The sequence below is a fragment of the Ovis aries genome, chromosome 14, assembly GCF_016772045.2.
Source record: "Ovis aries strain OAR_USU_Benz2616 breed Rambouillet chromosome 14, ARS-UI_Ramb_v3.0, whole genome shotgun sequence".
NCBI lineage: Eukaryota > Metazoa > Chordata > Mammalia > Artiodactyla > Bovidae > Ovis > Ovis aries.
The window spans coordinates 47486766-47505177 of record NC_056067.1 but is presented as its reverse complement, the minus strand read 5'-3'; the positions used below and the strand labels follow the sequence as shown (position 1 = coordinate 47505177).

The 18412-nt window shown below is 53.1% G+C and overlaps 2 protein-coding genes across 3 annotated transcripts; one reads left to right on the top strand and one right to left on the bottom strand.

The window, feature by feature from the left end:
• The first annotated feature begins 878 nt into the window (after positions 1-878).
• YIF1B (Yip1 interacting factor homolog B, membrane trafficking protein) lies at positions 879-10201 on the top strand. Of its 2 annotated transcripts, none has more exons than XM_027978234.2 (8): positions 879-983; positions 5645-5883; positions 5968-6072; positions 6217-6295; positions 6429-6486; positions 7478-7633; positions 7721-7814; positions 9807-10201. In XM_027978234.2, exons 1-8 carry the CDS (start codon positions 941-943, stop codon positions 9960-9962), a joined length of 930 nt encoding a protein of 309 aa, XP_027834035.1. In that variant the 5' UTR covers positions 879-940; the 3' UTR covers positions 9963-10201. The 2 variants fall into 2 exon arrangements, with proteins under 2 accessions (XP_027834035.1, XP_027834034.1); XM_027978233.2 differs by having other exon boundaries at positions 879-992.
• A 96-nt stretch (positions 10202-10297) lies between these two features.
• Positions 10298-11019, bottom strand: C14H19orf33 (chromosome 14 C19orf33 homolog). Its single transcript, XM_004015227.5, has 4 exons — positions 10979-11019; positions 10763-10863; positions 10573-10653; positions 10298-10438 (listed from the first exon to the last, which is right to left on the bottom strand). The coding sequence occupies exons 1-4, from the start codon at positions 10998-11000 to the stop codon at positions 10334-10336; spliced, it is 309 nt and encodes a 102-aa protein (XP_004015276.1). The 5' UTR covers positions 11001-11019; the 3' UTR covers positions 10298-10333.
• Between the last annotated feature and the right edge of the window lie 7393 nt (positions 11020-18412).

The following is an 18412-nucleotide window of genomic DNA, read 5'->3' as shown; positions in this document are numbered from 1 at the left end:
TATCTGACCTAGCTGCAATTTTGTCCTTCCCCAGGAAGGTAATCTTAATCAGCCAGTTTGGAATTTCCTGGTCAGCACCAGTAAGGTAATCTATCATATGGGACCTCTCCATTTCTACACTCCCCACTCCCACCCTCAACTCCCACCTACAAGAGTAGAAGTATTCTACATGATAGATTCTCACCTTCCCCCTAAAAGAAGGTGACCTGGCCTGAAACAATTCTTTCTTTTCTTTTGTTAATAACTTCCTTGCCTCCTTTCATAAAAACCCTGCGTTTTGTACAATTCCTACAAACTCCCTCCTATTTACTAGATGTGAGGCTGCCTAATTCATAAGTTGTTGAATAAAACTCGTTAGGTCTTCATATTTTCTCTGTTTAATTTTGTTTTTCAACAATACACCTCAAGAAAAGACAACTGGTTCTTCCCATCTAACTTGTTGGATGTCCTTTTGTCACTCTAAATAATCACTTTAATACCGAAAGTCTGGCAAAACTGTATAAGCCCCAGAGCCCGCACAACTCCACTTAGCCGCTGGGGAATACAAATGTGTGTCCTCCTGCTCCATACTCTTCTCTGGCTTCCCAGTACGCTCAGGAGCTAAATTGATCGCTTTTTACAGAGAACTCCATTTCCCATCGGCCTCTTCGCGCGACACCTACATTTCCCAGCATGCACGACACCTCCCACTCCACGGATTCTTCCCGGCTCCGCCCTCCTGGCCCTGCAGGCCTGGCACTTGCCTTACGTCACCGGCCTCCAAACTCTCCTCTTACCGCCAACTTCTCTAGGCCTCCGTGAGAGGGCGTGGCTTTTGCGCGATCGAGACGCCCATTGGCTGCCGTGTTGCCGGTAGGGCGTGGTTACGGGAGCCGGGCGGGCACATTTCGAACCGTGGCTGGGGCGGCGGCTGCGGCGGCGGTGGATACGGCGGCGAAAGATGAACCCGGCAGGCTTGGCGGCGGTGGGGACGCCCCGGCAGCGTAAGTGGCGTACGTGGCCGACCGAAGCATTCGAGAGGGCGGGGCGTGGCGGGGCCGCCTCGGCGGTTGGCGAGGTAGCCACAGGTCAGAGGTCACGAGGTCAGGGAGCTACGAGGTGTGCACAGCGCAGGGATGCCAGGTCGGGTAGGGGGCGCGTTGGGGTCGATTCTTCTTCTCCTTAGGAAATTCCTTTAGAAGAAAACAAGTTTGGGCAAGATATTATGTGATGTGCAGAAAAACGCGACTTCCATTCATTTGTAGTTAGCCTTCTGGCCGCTCTCCACCCTTCCGTGGCCTTGCGCGGTTGCCCACGCACCATAGGAAGGCATTTATAGTCTTATAGCCCTACGTGATCACAGAGGGCCGTGTTTACTCCTCATTTAAGATTTGAACCTGGATTTACTGTGCTGCTTTCTCGTGTCTGCGCATTTCTAAGTTCCTCTTCATCTCCAGGAGTGTCCGTGTATCTGGTTTATTCATTCAGCGTATCTTGCTTCAACTCACTTGTGCCAGGCCCTGTGCTGATGGAATTTGAATACCCAGTGGTAGCCTACAACTTGACAACTTACAGCGCAGAATTTAGTGGAAAGACAGACACTAAACTCGGAAGTAAACTAGTCAGCAAGATAATTTGGGAAGTAATTAGAACTGTAAAGGGAGTAAATTGGAAATTGATGGGGCGGGGGGCGGGGTGGGGGGGCAGTTGAGTAGGCCTCAAGTCATGATGCCTGCATTCCTCCCTTCAACCTTTGTTAAGATATCTGGTTGGCCCTCTGGTAGGGGACCTTGGGGACACAGATGTGCCCATCAGTCCTGCTTCCTGTCTTCATGGAGCTACCAGTACAAAGCGGAAGACAGCAACAGTCTAGTGTGATGGAGCTATGTGCAGGCGTAGGGCTCAGGGCTGGGATGGGGGAAGCACAGTCAGAGAGCTTATGACTGGGATGGAGGTGTGTGTTAGCCAGATTAGGAAACTTGACCCAGCCCTGCCGTGTCAGTGAAGCTTCCTGGAAGAGATACAGCTGATGAGGAATGAGAAGGGGATTTGTGATGAGAGGGAAAAGCCTGGGAGGCTTGTGCTGAGGAAACAAGTAGACAAATGAAGATAGATTTAGAAATTGTGTTAACTGCTTAAAAGAGAAAAAAGAACTACTGGATATTATGAGAAAGAGCAAGGTAGGGCTAGGGCTTCATATGGAGGATAAAGAAGGTCTCTTGAGAAGGAGTCTTTTGAGCTGAGGCCAGGAGCTCTATTGGCCAGTGTTAATTGTGGGAACGTGTTCCAGGGTGATAGCACTGTCTCTTCTAAAGCTTGAGGAGGCGAGGAGCTTGGCAGGGTCAGGGCCCGAGAGGTGGAGGCCCTTGTGGCCAGGTGGAATGAGTCCCAAGAGAGGTAACAAACCAGGTTGGTTGGCAGGGCTGAACATGCAGGGCCTCATAGGCATTTGGGTTTTATTCTCAGTGCAGTGGGCGATGATCTTAGGCAGAGGGCATGAAATACTCTCTGCTGGGCCCAAGGATGAACAGGGGAACCTGGTAGGACATTTAATTCAGATGCAAGATGACAGAATCTGAGAAAGGAGGGTAACATTGAGACATGGTGGGTGAGAACCAATGTCAGAGGTAAAGGCCCAGGGGCAGCCAGAGGGCTGTGGCAGGATATGGTGGCTAGAGACAGCCCAGGGCATCAGGTGGGTGGTTTTGAAAGCCAGGAGTGTGGTGAGATTGCCCTAGGTGAGAGAAGGGTAAGGGTGAAAAATTGGGTCACACAGTTCGGGGAGCTGGAGAGAAATCAGTGACTGAGGGACTGATCAGACCATCAGCTCCATAAAGGCATGAGCTGTTCCCTTTTGTTCACTGCTGTATCCACTTTGCCTGCCAGCAGAGCCTAACACACAGAGGGGCTCAGTCGATGTTTGTGGGACTCCGACAGGAGAGAGAAAAAGGTAGTACGGTGTCTCAGAAGCCAAGAAAGCAGATACTGAGTCAGAGGTTGGCATTTGTGGCAAGGACCTCAGTGCTGCCAAGGGCCTTGAGTCCGAGCAGAGAGGAATAACAGCCCCGGCCTGGTGGTGCAGGTACATTTAAGGGACCAGTGAGAGCAGAACCCCAACTGCCAAGGTCAGAGGTGGTGACAAAGAGGAAGGAAGGGCTTATGCCCAAGCTTTCAGGAAACCAGTCCTTTGGCCAGGAGTGGGAGAGGGAAAGAGAAGTGGTGCTCAGGGACAAGTGGGCCAGGGCCGGCGCTATTGGCTTTGAGATCGAGGACTTCCCTGGGTCTGTTCTCAGGCTACACATAACGAAGAGGAAGAGTTGAGGGGCTGATAACTGATGGCAGGTGATGAGATGGATTGCTCTTCTATGGGCCAGGCCAGGGGCTGAGCAGTTTATGAGTGTCAGTTTGCCCCAGAGAGCGGACACCTTTCCACCAAAAAGAAAATGGAGGTGCGAAGAAAGCCGTGATGTGGCTTATTTGACCCCTCTCCCCCATCCCATTGTTATCCTACTGCCCTTTGCCCACCATGGCGCTTGGCACAGAGGAGGCGCTCAGTAAATTTGCTGTGGAGGCATCGCTTTGGGTTGGGGTGCTGGAGCCAGAGCGCTGGGTTCAGATCCTCCCTCTTCATATTCCCCATCTCTGTAGACAGCACCCCACCCACTCAGATCAGAATCTGGAAAGACGATGTGGACTCCTCCCTCTTCCTTACCCTCCCCCAGCCAAGCACACTTCCCGAAATCCTGCCCTACCTCCAGATTCATTCAGAATCAGCGACCCCCCCTACGCCGCAATGCCCATCTCATCCATCTCTCCTACCTAGACCATCTTCTCGCTTCCTTCCTCTCCTCTCCCTGTCCCGGCCTCCCCAGCCTGTTCCCCATATGAAGCAGAGGGACCTTTGGAAAACTTGAGACCCAGCTCTGCTTCATGCTATCTGTATGATTTTGGGCAAGGACCTGAACCTCTTTGGGGGCATCCCATCTGTAAAGGAGAAGGCAATGGCACCCCACTCCAGTACTCTTGCCTGAAAAATCCCATGGATGGAGGAGGCTGGTAGGCTACAGTCCATTGGGTCGCAAAGAGTCGGACACGACTGAGCGACTTCACTTTCACGCATTGGAGAAGGAAATGGCAACCCACTCCAGTGTTCTTGCCTGGAGAATCCCAGGGACGGGGGAGCCTGGTGGGGTGCCATCTATGGGGTCACACAGAGTCAGACACGACTGAAGCGACTTAGCAGCAGCATCTATAAAATGGGATGATGGTATCACCAGCACAGAATGGGTTGTTGTGAGGATTAAATGAGTTCATCCACAGTGTTTAGAACATGGCCTGATGTGATTTCAGTGGTCAGTTGGGGCTTAATTATTATAACATTTAACAGGTCGACCTCGGATGGAATCCTGTTCTGTCACTCCCTTTACACAAGTCATTTAGCCTCTCTTTATTTATTCATCTATTTAGTTACTTGGCTAAGTCAGGTCTTAGTTGCCGCACGTGAGATCTAGTTCCCCGACCAGGGATCGAACCCAGGCCCCCCTGCATTGAGAGCACAGAATCTCAGCCACTGGACCACCAGGGAAGTCCCCATTTAGCGTCTAAGCCTGAGTTTCCACATGTGTAAAGTGGGAATGGCCATTTACTCATTCATCAGGTATTTTTTTAATCAAGCATCTACTCCAACCTTGTTCTAGAGGCTAGGGCTTCAGCCACAAACAAGACAGAGCTCTTTACCTTGGTGGGGAGACAGTGAAACAAGAGAAATTAAATAGCTAGTATGCCAGCTGGTGCTGAGTTCCATAGATACAAATTAAGTGCAGAAAAGGAATGGGGGGTGTTACCCAGGGAGATGCAGCTGTAGACAGGATAGTTGGGGAAGGTCCCAGGGAGCCAAGACTTCAAGGGGAAGAGAGAGTCCTGAGGGTGTCTGAAGCAAGAGCTTCAAAGGAACTGCCAGTGAAGAGGGCCTGAGATGGAAGGTGCCTGTTGTGTTCAGTGAGCAATAGGCCCCTGCGGTTGGAGCTGAATGATTAAGAGGGAACAGGAAGACAGACTGTCTGTCTAGACAGTCTGTCTTGCTGTAAAATGCTTAGTACAGGACTTTGTGCAGTCAACCCCAGTACATAGTGGCCATCACTGTCATCATCATCATCGTTATTTGGAAGGATGGATGGATGGATGGCAGAGGCCACCCAGACCTGACTGGACAACCCTAAGTTCAGTTAAGTTCAGTCGTTCAGTCGTGTCCGACTCTTTGCGACCCTATGGACTGCAGCACGTCAGGCCTCCTTTGTCCATCACGAACTCCCGGAGCTTGCTCAAACTCATGTCCATCGAGTCGGTGATGCCATCCAACCATCTCATCCTGTGTCATCCCCTTCTCCTCCTGCCTTCAATCCTTCCCAGCATCAGGGTCTTTGCCAGTGAGTCAGTTCTTCACATCAGGTGGCCAAAGCATTGGAGTTTCAGCTTCAGCATCAGTCCTTCCAATGAATATTCAGAACTGATTTCCATGCAGTCCAAGGGACTCTCAAGAGTCTTCTCCAATACCACAGTTGGTTAGATAACCCATCTGACGTGAAAACCAGCACCCCACTGTAGCAGGAGCCAGAGGGAGAGCTTCTGACAAATGAATGAGGCTCCCACCCTTCTTCCCCTGCAGCCTCGAAGCGGAGGGTTCCTGTGTCCCAGCCAGGCATGGCTGACCCCCACCAGCTTTTTGATGACACGAGTTCATCCCAGAGCCGGGGCTATGGGGCCCAGAGGGTGCCCGGTGGCCTGGGCTACCCTGCAGCCTCCGCCTCGCCCCAGGGGGCCTTCCTGGCTGATCCTGTGTCCAACATGGCCATGGCCTATGGGAGCAGCCTCGCTGCGCAGGGCAAGGAGCTGGTGGATAAGAACGTGAGTGGGCCGGGCTGGTGGGAGTTGGGGGGCCAGGCGGGGGCTGTGGGGCCAGGGCTTCAGGTTTGAGCTCTGCCTCCCCAGATCGACCGCTTCATCCCTGTCACCAAGCTCAAGTATTACTTCGCTGTGGACACCATGTACGTGGGCAAAAAGCTGGGCCTGCTCGTCTTTCCCTACCTACACCAGGTGAGCATGGCCCCCCAGGGCACATGATGGGCAGGGGTAAAGGAGACTGAGGAGCAGGCTAGACAGATTGGCCCCGAGAGGGGGCTTGCAGGGGGGCAGGCACCTTGCTCCAGGTCCTGCCTGCTCCCCCCACTCTCCCCACAGGACTGGGAGGTGCAGTACCAGCAGGACACGCCGGTGGCCCCCCGCTTTGACGTCAACGCTCCTGACCTCTACATTCCAGGTTTCATCCCACCCACCTCCACCCGGCGACCTCCTCCCTCCGGGCGGGCCTGTCTTGGGCAGACGTTTAGGTGCCTGGAGGCCCCGATGGTCCTTCTTCTTCTGACCAGTGTCTGTGTGTCTGCCTCCCACAGCCATGGCTTTCATCACCTACGTCTTGGTGGCTGGCCTGGCGCTGGGGACCCAGGATAGGTAAGAGAGGCCTGGGGTCAGCTGAGTGGTGTGGGGTTTGCGGCATGGGGGGGGACAATCAAGGTCTCTTTGGTTCCCCTGGGTCAGAACAGTCCTATCGTGTATCCAGTTGGCCCAAGACAGAGCCCTCAGTACCCTCAGGGTTGCCTTTGCCTCTTTCTTCTTCCCCACTCATGTGCAGCCCATCACCCCACCCTGTGGCAGGTGACACTGAATCTAGCCTTCCCCTGGCCTCTCCTAACTAACTGCCCGGCCCCCACACACCCCCTGCACCCCAACTCCAACAGGAAGGTCTTGTCTGAGAGGTGGGCCTGGCCGTGCCAACCCCCCTCCGCCCCCTGCTCAGATGCTGTCCCCAGACCATGCCCCAGCTCCGGAGCCTATCACTGCCCGCCTGCAGTCTCTCTCTGCCCCTTCCCTTCACTCTGCTGAGCCACTCTGGTCCTCTTTCTGTTTCTGCCAAGGACCTGGGCTGCCTCCCCAGGGTCTTTGCACACCTGGTTCCCTTTGCTGAGGAGTGTGTTCCTCCCCACTCCTCATGTCTCCACTGTGCTGGTACTGCTTCAGGGAAGCCTCCCCACCCTCCAGCCTGGGTCAGGCCCCCACCTCTTGCTCACAGACCCCTGTTCATTACCTTCGTGGCATGGAAAACCATTGTCATTACAGCCATGAATTGTTGAGGCTGGGGATATGGCAGAGGTCTCCTTCCCCTATCAGCTCCTTACTCCTTCAAGCCTCAGCTCAAGTGCCCCTCCTCTCGGACACTCTCCCTCCCCATGGGGTCACACACATGCCCCGCCCTGTACTTACCCCCATCCCGGCCTGACCTCTCTGGGCTGTCTGTTACTCAGGATGGGATTTCCAGGACAGGGCCCACATCCATCTTGGTCCCTGCCGGGTCTCTAGCGCCCACCCCGCCCCCAGAGGCTGTCTCCCCTGCTCTGGGAAGGTCTGGGCCAGCCAGCTGGCTGACAGAGCTCGGGCGTCGCAGGTTCTCTCCCGACCTCCTGGGGCTGCAGGCGAGCTCGGCGTTGGCCTGGCTGACAGTGGAGGTGCTGGCCATCCTGCTCAGCCTCTACCTTATCACTGTCAACACAGACCTCAGCACTATCGACTTGGTGGCTTTCCTGGGCTACAAGTATGTTGGGTGAGTACCCCCTCTGCCTCCCCGCTGCCAGCCTCCAGCCCTGGGGCCTCGTCCTCAGACCAGCCTTCCCCCCCTCTCTCCCCACAGGATGATTGGTGGGGTCCTCATGGGCCTGCTCTTTGGGAAGATCGGCTACTACCTGGTGCTGGGCTGGTGCTGTGTGTCCATCTTTGTGTTCATGGTGAGCTGGGGCTCAAGGGAGGGTGGAACTCTGGGCACAGGCCTTCTGGAGAGTTGGGGGTCCCTAGGGTCATCCAAGCAAGGGATGTCAGGCGGGAGTTTAGACCCAGAGCCATACTGGTGAACTGAGGAGTCCTGGAGTGGCTGCCCTAGCCTTGGGGTCCAGAGAGCTTCCCAGAAGAGATGGGGGTCTGGGGGGTTGCTGAAGGGAGAGGAGGAGCCAGCCAGTGGACTGTCACTCCACTTTTCTTGTATGGTGGGCTTTCCTTCCAGAATTTCCTTTAGGATGAAAAGAGTATAGTGTCCTTGAAATAGCTTCTCTGAGAGTCCTTTCAGCTGGTATAGAAGGGCTGGTTAGGAGCCCTGGGATACACCAGGCCTGGCTTTAACCCCAGGCCTCGCTGGCTCCTGGGCAGCTCACTTCCTCTCTTTAAACATGTTTCCCATTTTCTGAAAAGGTTGTTGTTGTTTAGTTGCTAAGTCATGTCTGACTCTTTGTGACCCCGTGGGTTGTATAGCCCACCACATTCTTCTGTCCAAGGGATTTCCCAGGCAAGAATACTTAAATGGGTTGCCATTTCCTCCTCCAGGAGATCTTCCTGACTCAGGGATTGAACCTGTCTCCTGCTTGGCAGGCAGATTCTTTACCACTGAGCCACCAGGGAAACCCTTTGTAAAATGGGGTGATAATAATTCCACTTCAGGGTGCTGAGAGAATCAGTGTGAGCAAGTGTTAGGTGGTTCAGTTGTTCAGTCATGTCTGACTCTTTGTGACCCCATGAATGGCAGCACTCCAGACTTCCCTGTCCTTCACTGTCTCCCAGAGTTTGCTTAAACTCATGCCCATTGAGTCACTGATGCCATCCAAGCATCTCATCCTCTTTCGCCCCCTTCTCCTGGGCGACAGGAGACTGAGCCAGACTTGCCTGTGAGTGTTTGGGAGTCTCCAGCGGAGGCGTGGGTCAACAGTGGCCTGCTGCAGGGTCCTGATAGTAGCAGTCCCGGGAGGTGTGTGGCACGCTGGCATAAGTCCTTTTCGAGGAGATCACCCTTACCCTTACCATAGAGCCTATAACCTACCGTAAAGACTGCAGACTCTAGGACTGGGCCACTGCAGGCCAAACTACAGGGAGGGAGCACAGCCCCACCCATCAGCAGAAAACTGGATTTAATAATTTACTGAGCATGGCCCTGCCCACCAGAGCTAGACTCCTGTTTTCCCCACATCCAGTCCCTCCCATCAGGAAACTTGCACAAGCCTCTTATCTTCATCCATCAGAGGGCAGACAGAATGAAAACCACAATCACAGAAAACTAACCAAAATGATCACATGGATCACAGCCTTGTGTAACTCAATGAAACTATGAGCCATGCCGTGTAAGGCCAGCCGAGAGACAGGTCATGGTGGCGGGTTCTGACAAACCGTGGTCCACTGGAGACGGAAATGGCAAACCACTTCAGCATTCTTGCCATGAGAACCCCATGAACGTATGAAAAGTGTGAGGAGCAGAGAGCAAAAGCTAGTGACTGGTGGGCCAGATCTGCCCCACAGATAAACTTCAATTTACATGTCATTATTTACAACTTTCAGTTCAGTCGCTCAGTCGTGTCCAACTTTAGGGGCGGTTTAAACAAAACAGTTGGGGAGAAAAAATGGCATTTCTGGCTTGTGTTAAAAAGTCGTCAAGTGCAGCACAAGCTGATGGTGGCCAAAGGGCCAAGTCTGGCCATCCCCTTGGGCCCGGCGTTCGTACTGAAGTTGCCCACTTCACCAACTTAAGGCTCTGGCTTGGCAGTTGAGTTTGGAACCCTCACGTTTTCTCCTAAGGCCTGGGAGGACAAGGAGGTCCTCCCTGTGTGTTAGGAGATCTAAGAGAAACCCGAGGCTCCCCAGGAGCAGACTTGAGCCCAGCCACTCTATGAAGGAAGGGGTGGGGAACCTGCAGTCCCGAAGGAGGCCGGGCTCAAGAGCGATCTCCCTCCCCGGTCCAGATACGGACACTGCGGCTGAAGATCCTGGCGGAGGCAGCGGCCGAGGGCATCCCGGTGCGTGGGGCGCGGAACCAGCTGCGCATGTACTTGACCATGGCTGTGGCGGCGGCACAGCCCCTGCTCATGTACTGGCTCACCTTCCACCTGGTGCGGTGAGAGCGGCCCCGCGACGCCTCCCGCCGCTGCTGCTTCCGGCGGCCGCCGCCCCCTCACCCCCACCGGCGATGCCGCCACAGCTCATCTCCCGGCCACCTGCCGGCCACTGGGGGCGCCCCGCAGCCCGAGCCCCTCCCACCCTCCCCGCCCTCGCCGAGGTGCTGAGATCTCCAGCTGCACAGGCCGCCCCCCAGCAGGGCGGCCACCGTTCCAGAAACAATAAACCGTGACGGACACGGCGTAGCCGGCTTCTCCTTGGCGCGCGATGTCCAGCAGGGGGCAGGCCCGGCCCGGGGACCGCTTGCGGCGCCTCGCAACCAGAAGGCGACCAGGAGGCCGAGCAAAGGTTTAATAAGCCCCGCCCAGACCCATCAGTGGGAAGCCTTCTTCTTCCCTTCCTCCTTCTTCTTCTTCTCCTTTTTCACCTTGGGCTTCTTGACCTTGCCTGAGGCGCTCTTGTGCGGCTCCGAGCTGGGCTGTGGGGCCGGGAGCGGTGGGGGTAGGAGGGGAGAGAGGGTTCCGCCTGTGAGTCCTCGGCCCGCGGTCGGGGCTGGGACTCCGCCCTCACTTGGGGCGCCGGGCACCCGCTACAGAGGGGGAAGCCTCTTACCTTCGCCTCATTTTCCGAATCGCTGGAGCTGCTGCTGGAATCGGAGGCGCTCCCTTGGCCGTGGCCATGGCCGTGGTGATGCTAGTTGGGAGGCACACCAGTGAGGCGAGGGGACCCCTTTCCCAGCTCCCATTACCCCCAAGCAGGGTCCTGGGGTCAACAAGCAATTCCCAGGAATGAGGTGACTTACCTTTAGGTGATCAGCTGACCCGCCCTGAACTTTGGGGGGGCTGTGCTTGGGGTCTCCCACCTTGCCTGCCCCTTGGGGCTTCTTGGAGGTGGGCTCCACGGCTGCAGGGAAAAGAGACATTGGATGGGTTGGCGCAGGCGCAGAAAATGCCCCCCTTGGAGGCAGACCCTTGGGCTTGATTCTGGCCCTCAAGCTCCCTACTCCACAGCAGCGCACCTGCCGACAGGTCGAACTCCATGGTAGTGAGAGGTGTGTATGCAGGGCCAGAGCGCTGGAGCAGGGCTGCGAGGGTAGGGGGCGGGCCTTGGGGAGGGGCAGTGGGCCTGCCAGGAAGTTCTGAGGAGCCCCACCCGACCTCTGTTCAAAGTCCTTAACCCTGACTCATTGCCCCTCCCCGGCACCGCCCAACTGGTCCTCTGGGAAACGGGGAAGGCGTACGGTTAACTGCTATGCTCCCCGACACCTCACCCACCCTGTGTTGTTCAGTCGTGTCCGATTCTGCGACCCCATGGACTGCAGCAAGCCAGGGTTCTCTGTCCTTCACCTTCTCCTGTAGCTTATTCAAACTCATATCCGTCGAGTCAGTATTGCCATCCAACCATCTCGTCGTCCTCTGTCGTCCCCTTCTCCTGCCTTCAATCTTTCCTAGCATCAGGGTCTTTTCCAGTGAGTCGACTCTTGGCATCAGGTGGCCAAAGTATTGGAGCTTCAGCTTCAGTTTCAGTCCTTCCAGTGAATATTCAGGACTGATTTCCTTTGGGATTGACTGGTTTGATCTCCTTTCAGTCCAAGGGACTTGGGGTTGGGAGAGGCGTCTAGGCCAGTGAGGATTTCTGGGGAGGGGAAATCCTCCCAGTGTTAGCAGTGTTGAAAAGTGAAGTGAAGTCACTCAGTCCTGTCTGACTTTTTGTGACCCCATGGGGTGTAGCCTACCACACTCCTCTACCCATGGGATTTTCCAGGCAAGAGTACTGGAGTGGGTTCCCATTTCCTTCTCCAGAGAATCTTCCCTACCCAGGGATCAAATCCTGTCTTGTAGGCAGACCCTTTACTGTCTGAGCCACCAGGGAAATCCACCTAGCTTCCGCTAAAGGGTCGGATGCTTGCACTTGAAGAAATGAGAGAAAGGGTGCCTCTGCATGCTCTCTGTACCATGATCATACTGACACTCCTTGTGTACTTTCGTGCCTGGCGCTGTTCCAAGGGCTTCTTGTACATTAACTCACTGTAACATTGCCTCTGGCCTGGTGAGCAGAGTCTGAAAGGAAGAAAAGCATGAACCTGGGAACCAGTCTCATGATTTGAAGTCCATCTTTATTACCTAGTAGTGCTTCCCAGGTGGCTCAGTGGTAAAGACTCTGTCTGCCATTGCAGGAGATGCAGGTTTAATCCCTGCGTCGGGAAGATACCCTGGAGTAAAAAATGACAGCCCACTCCAGTATTCTTGCCTGGGAAATCCCATGGACAGAGGAGCCTGGCAGGCTACAGTCCATGGGGTTGCAAAAGAGTTAGACACCACTTATCAACTAAACAACAACAGAATGATCTGGGGAAGTTACTTCCCCTCTCTGTGCCTCATCTGTAAATGATAACTACCATATGGCGTTGATGTAAGAATCAAACGGATTAGTTTCCTACAACCATGCCTGCACACAAGTTACTAGCAGTACTTTGAGTGTTTGGTTTTTAAGTAAAAGGTAGGTATGGTGGCTCTCCCTGTTTTACAGATGAGAAAACTGAGGGACCAGTTAAGATGATGGGGGACAGGACTTCCCTGGTGGTCCAGTAGTTAAGAATACGCCTACCAATACAAGGGACATGGATTCAATCCCTGGTCAGGGAACTAAGATCCTACATGCTGCACGGCAACTAAGTCCATGTGCCGCAAATAGAGAAAGTCCCTGTGCCACAGTGAAGACCCAGCACAGCCAAAAAAAGAAGAAAAAAAAAAGATGGTGAGGAGCAGAAACAGTAATGAACAGATTAGAACTAAGATTCAAACCCAGGCAGTGTAGCGCACGTCCAAGTGTAGCCCTTTGGCCTCACCCTGGGGGAGGGAGCACTTAGTAGAAGGGACAGTCACTGGAGCCCAGCCTTCCCTCCCCACACTGCGTGGGGCCCAGATTAGGCTCAGGGAGGAGTTGGGGGCCTGAGTCATCTGTTCCAATTGCTGTGAGGCTAAGTGTCCTTGAGAGTCCCTCTCCAGCCCAGCCCTTCCCCCCCGCCGACCTGGCTGCTGGACCCGCAGAAGTGGTAGTCAGGGCTGGTCCTTAGGCCTGAGATAATGACAAACGCCCTTATCAGCCTTGTGCACTCAGGCCTCTGTCCAAAGTCCATTCCTTAGAGGAGCCTGCCCTAACTGCCAGCTCCACGGAGCCTCGCCACTTGGTCCCCTTCCCCCTGGCTCAATGACCAGCATAGACAGCCCTTGCTTCCCACTCTCTGAGATTATCTTTATTCTGATTCCCTCAGCACATGATAAATTTTATAATAAAATCTATTGAGTATCTACTGTGTGTCCAGCACAGTTCAAGTGCTGGGGGCACAGAAGTGAATAAAACCAGCAAAAATCCCAGCCCTATGGAACTGACATTCTAGTAGGGGTAACATGGCAAAATGTAGAGTATGTTAGAAAAAGCTGGAAATGAAACTGTCCAACAACTGGTGACTAGACATACGCAATGTGATAGATCCATTCATACAATGGAATATTATTCAGCAATAAAAAGGAAGGAACTCCTGGTATTTATGTAGCAACAGCTACATAAACCTCAAAAACATTATGCTGGGTGAAAGAAGCCAGACACCAGAGACTACATGTCATATGACACCATTCATATGAGTATTCAGAAAAGACAATTACAGAGCTAGAAAGTCGATTAGTGGTTGCTGGGAGCTGAGTGTGGGAACGGTGATTAGCTCTAAATTGGCCCTGAAGGATCTTACTTGGTGAAGGTGATGAAAATGTTCTAAAACAGATCTATGGTGATAGTTGCACCACTTGGTAAAATTACTAAAAATCCTTGGATGTTTGAAATGGGTTTTACGTAACCGATAACAGCTTTATTTTTTTTTCCAAGTAATATGTATTAGGAGAAATACAGTAAGAAAGGGAATTAGGTAATAACTACATAGTATGTTTGGGAGGCACTGGATTTCAGATAGAGTTACCAGGAAAGCCACACTGAAGTATTTTTTGTTAAGGTCTGAAGGTCAGAAAATAAGCCACACAAGCACATGGAAGCGAACGGCCAGTGCAAAGGCCCTGAGGCAGGAATGTGTCTGTGAGCCTGAAGAGCTGGAGGGAAAGAGGTGGGAGACGAGGGCAGACCAGGGCAGGGGGGCTGTGTGGGGGAAATGTCTTGTAAATCAAAGATCTTTGGTTTTGAGTGAGAAGAGGAGGTGAATGGAGATTGTGGCTTTGCCAACAACCACATGCAGGATATGAGAGGCAGTGTCTGTCTCTCCTGGCAGAAAAGAAATTTCAGGAGGGTGGGGGTTTCATTGCTTTGCTCAGTGCCATAAGGTATGACTCAGAGTCAGTGCTCCCTATCATTTGGTCAATTAGGCGACCTGCTGCTGGGCAGTGTGGTGTCCACAGGTTCAAGCAAGCCTAGAATGGCTGTGAGCTCGGTGAATCTTCGCTCTACCCCTTACTGCTCTGTGGACCATTTGGTCAGTCACTGGCCCTCATTGTTCTCCTCTGTCGAATGGAGTTTACCTCACAAGGCGAATGGTTTTGCATGGAGCCTGTCTGGGACAAGGTAAATAGATATTTGATAAATGTTAGTGGCTCCTTTGGGTGCTTTTTTTTTTTTTTTTTTTTTTTGGCTACAGTGGGTCTTTGTTGCTTTCTCTAGTTGTGGTGAGTGGGGGCTACTCTTGGTTGAGGTTGCTCGGGCTTCTTGTGACGGTGGCTTCTCTTGTTGCAGACCACAGGCTTTGTGGAGTTGCTCCTTGTCTTGTGGAATCTTCTGGGACCAGGGATCAAACCTCCATCCCCTGCATTATCAGGCCGATTCCTAACCACTGCACCACGAAGGAAGTCGTAATGTTAGTTTCAACTGTGATCCATACGCACAGTCTGATTATTCCTCATGAAACTGATAATACAATCCTCATGGTAAAGGAACTGTAGGACACTGGGCTAGTAGGGAGTGGGGCAGCAGTGTGAGACCTTCCAGACCCAAGATGAGGTAAGCTCTTCACTACTGTGCTAAATAAAATGGGGTGAGCGGGTCCCGGGAGACCTTGGCCTGGGCCTCCAGACCCCCACCTGTTTGCTTCATTATAATACATTTAGGATGTGGCAGCTTTCTCAGGAACTTTAAAGACAGAAGCTTGACGAGAGAGCTTCACTTTTCTCTCTGGCAAGAGCCTGAGCTGGTGGGAGTCCAGAGCAGGTGATGGGAGGCTCTGTGAGGTCATCCAGGAACGAGGTTCCCTGTCTGGGTGTTCTGCATCCCTCCAGGATGCCGCCCCCACTAGGGAGGCTGGTACCCACCATCTGCTTCTCAGGAAGGGAAGGGCAGTGGAGGGCACACGGCTTTCTTTTTTCTTTTCTGAATTTGGTTAATCTCAAATGGCCATTCACACATACGTTAAACACATTGTAACTTTTTCTTTGGCTGTGTCACTTGGCACATAGCATTAGTTCCCTGAACAGGGATTGCAACCTGCACCCCCTGCGGTGGAAGCACAGAGTCTTAACCACTGGACTGCCAGGGACGGCTCACCACTTCTTTTTAAAGACCCGATGACCTGGAGGCATCACACACCCTTTCAGTCTGAATTTATTCACCTGGTCACATTCAACTGCAAGAGAGGGAAATCAGAGTTCCAAGCGGGGCAGCCACATCCCCGCTAAAATCTGGGGAATTTTATTACTGAAAGGAAGAAAGAGAAATGGGATAAGGAGCCCATCTATCAATATTCCTGTCGGTGGCAGTGAGAGACCCTTAATCGTCTACTCTGGAGGGATTACAGATGGGAGATGAGATTTAAGCTAGGAAGGTGTATGTAAAGGCTTGGATGAAACACACAGGTGTGGGCTTGTGAGACAAGGCCACGTCCATCTGCTCTTTGGAAGGAGAGTTCCCTGTCATTCACTTTTCATCTTCCATGGCTAACAGAAGCAGAGATGGTAGCTTATGCCTGTCCTCCCCAGGCCCTGCTTGCTCCTGGCATCCTATGGTACTGCTCTCCCCTGCTTGTTTCCTCATTGTTTTCGCCTAAAATGACTTGGTCCTAAGAGTATTAGCAATGCCTTCTCCTTTGTAGGACACAGTTCCCAGCTGGCCTGCGATCTCCATGTCATTCGCAGCTAGATCAGCTCACCCTTTCGCCAACATTTCACCAGCAAACATGCTTCAAAGGGTCACTCGAACCCTCAAGTTTACTTAGTCACTGTAGTTAAGGAAGAGATTTCTGGATGCCAACTTTAGCAGTACAGGACTGAGGAGATTGCTGGGATAGTCCTCCCTGGGGGTCTTGTGCTTCTGCAGGTCTGTGGATGGACACACCTAACTGGAAGAGCAACTGCTGGAGGCCTGGTTTTGTCTCCTTCCTGAAGTTTACACGGCCAAAGCGCCCCAGTCCTATAAACATCATAATCCCCATCCTGGAATGTTTTCTTTGAACCTAACCACATCCCGGGAGATGGATGACCTTATGCACACAGTATGCAGGGTCTCAGTTTTTCCCACAAGACAGAAATGCTCCCCTGGATGTTCTAGAATACTGGTAATCAGCAAATTGCAACAGATCATCCTCTGGGAGGTTCCAAGGGGCTGACGGCCCAGCTGGAGAAACCCAAGCTTGGTCTACACCCAGCTGACTGTTGTGTCTGGGGTTTGACTTTATTCTATTTACAAGTTATTAATAAATTAGCCTTGCGGGCTTTCCCAGGTGGCTCAGTGGTAAACAATCTGTCTGCCAATGCAGGAGACTTGGGTTTGATCCCTGGGTCAGGAAGATACCCTGGACATGGAAATGGCAACCCACTCCACTATCCTGGCCTGGAGAATCCCATGGGCAGAGGAGCCTGGTGGGCTACAGTCCATGGGGTCGCAAAAGAGTTGGACGTGACTAAGCGACAATAAATTAGCCTTTTAACTGTTTCCAAAATGCTGGCAGAAGCCTTTGGACTCTTGGGTCAGAGACAGAAAGCTTTACTACAGCAGCAGCATAAGCATCAAGCTGTGTATTGCCCTCCCTTGCCCCAAGGGGGCAAAGCACTGGTCCAGATGGAGTCTGCACATGTGGTGACTGGTTGCATTACAAGAGAGGGCCGCTGAGCATGGAGCACCCGCCACTGTACAGCAGGCAGTAGGCAAGCCTGCTCTTTGTCCTCGACGGAGCCACTGCCTCGCCTCATCCCTCAAGGTGCTCTCACCGCAAATCCAACTGAGAAAGGCCCAGGTAAGCAGCTGTCAGGGTTGTCTGTTCTTGACACACTCATCAAGATTTGTAGAAGCAGAAGATCTCCATGGAGGATCGTCTGTCCCAACAATGCATCTCACTTGGCTTCTTGTGAATTTTCACGCGAATATGCTGTTCTGTCAGCTGTTCTGATTAACCAGACTGAAAGTTGCTCAGTCATGTCCGACTCTTTGCAACCCCATGGACTGTAGCCTGCCAGGGTTGTCTGTCCTTGGGAATCCTCCAGGCCAGAATACTGGAGTGGGTAGTGGTTCCCTTTTCCAGGGGATTTTCCCAACCCAGGGATCGAACCCAAGTCTCCTGCATTGCAAGCAGATTCTTTGCCGGCTGAACCACCAGGGAAGCCCAACTAGACTGAGGCTGGGGCTAAATTCTGTTTGTCTCATAAGGCACTTAATTACTGTCAGCAGGACCCCAAGCAGCAGTGACTCCTGTTATGTGGCCAACCTGCCATCCAGCATCCCAGCCTCATCCAGCTGTGCCTGAGCAGGACACAGCCAGCAAGGTCATAATCAAAGGTTAGCCTCTCGTCCATTAGGAACCACACGAGGGAGTTCAGACTGACCTGCTGATCTTCGGTGTCACTGCCAATAATTATACAGCCCCAGGGCAGCCCTCATGCCCCACGGAGAGGCACTGTGACTCATTCTTCCCCACAGGCAAACACGCGCAGGGCTGGGCACAGAGCACTCCAGTTCACCACTGGTTTGGTTAAGTCACGTGGGCAGTGCTGTGAGAAGCCGAAGCCTCAACTGCCATACATGGCATAGCCAAGGGCCGCTTGGGCGTCAGAAGTGTGTACTTTTGTTATCAGCTAGATTAGAACAGGGCTGAGCAGGTCCATGTTTGTAAAGGTCTACGGGTGGGACTCACATTCAGGCGGTGACCGGATCAGGCATAGAACATTTCAGGACTGGCCGGGTCTATGGGCCACACTGCCGGCTGCAGGGCTCAGGTGGACCAGGTGGTGGGTTGGCAGGCTGAGGCGCAGGGTCTAGAGAGAGTGCTGATGGCACCCCTCCCGCTCCCCACCCCCACTTCCTGGGGTCTAAGGTATTCCCTCAGCAGGGGTTCCCAGGTGGCTCAGATGGTAAAGAATCCGCCTGCCAATGCAAGAGACTCAGGTTTGATCCCTGGGTGGGGAAGATCCCCTGGAGAAGGAAATGGCAACCCACTCCAGTATTCTTGCCTGGAGAATCCCATGGACAG

Bases quoted from the DNA above. Each gene is read 5' to 3' on its own strand.
- C14H19orf33 (XM_004015227.5), bottom strand. From the start codon at position 11,000: ATGGAGTTCGACCTGTCGGCAG. The intron at 10,654-10,762 runs GTAAGTCACCTC...CCTCCCAACTAG, and splicing joins GGTCAGCTGATCACCTAAAG to CATCACCACGGCCATGGCCA. The intron at 10,439-10,572 runs GTAAGAGGCTTC...CCGGCCCCACAG, and splicing joins ATTCGGAAAATGAGGCGAAG to CCCAGCTCGGAGCCGCACAA.
- YIF1B (XM_027978233.2), top strand. From the start codon at position 941: ATGAACCCGGCAGGCTTGGCGGCGGTGGGGACGCCCCGGCAGCGTAAG. The intron at 6,487-7,477 runs GTAAGAGAGGCC...CGGGCGTCGCAG, and splicing joins GCGCTGGGGACCCAGGATAG to GTTCTCTCCCGACCTCCTGG. The intron at 7,634-7,720 runs GTGAGTACCCCC...CTCTCCCCACAG, and splicing joins CTGGGCTACAAGTATGTTGG to GATGATTGGTGGGGTCCTCA.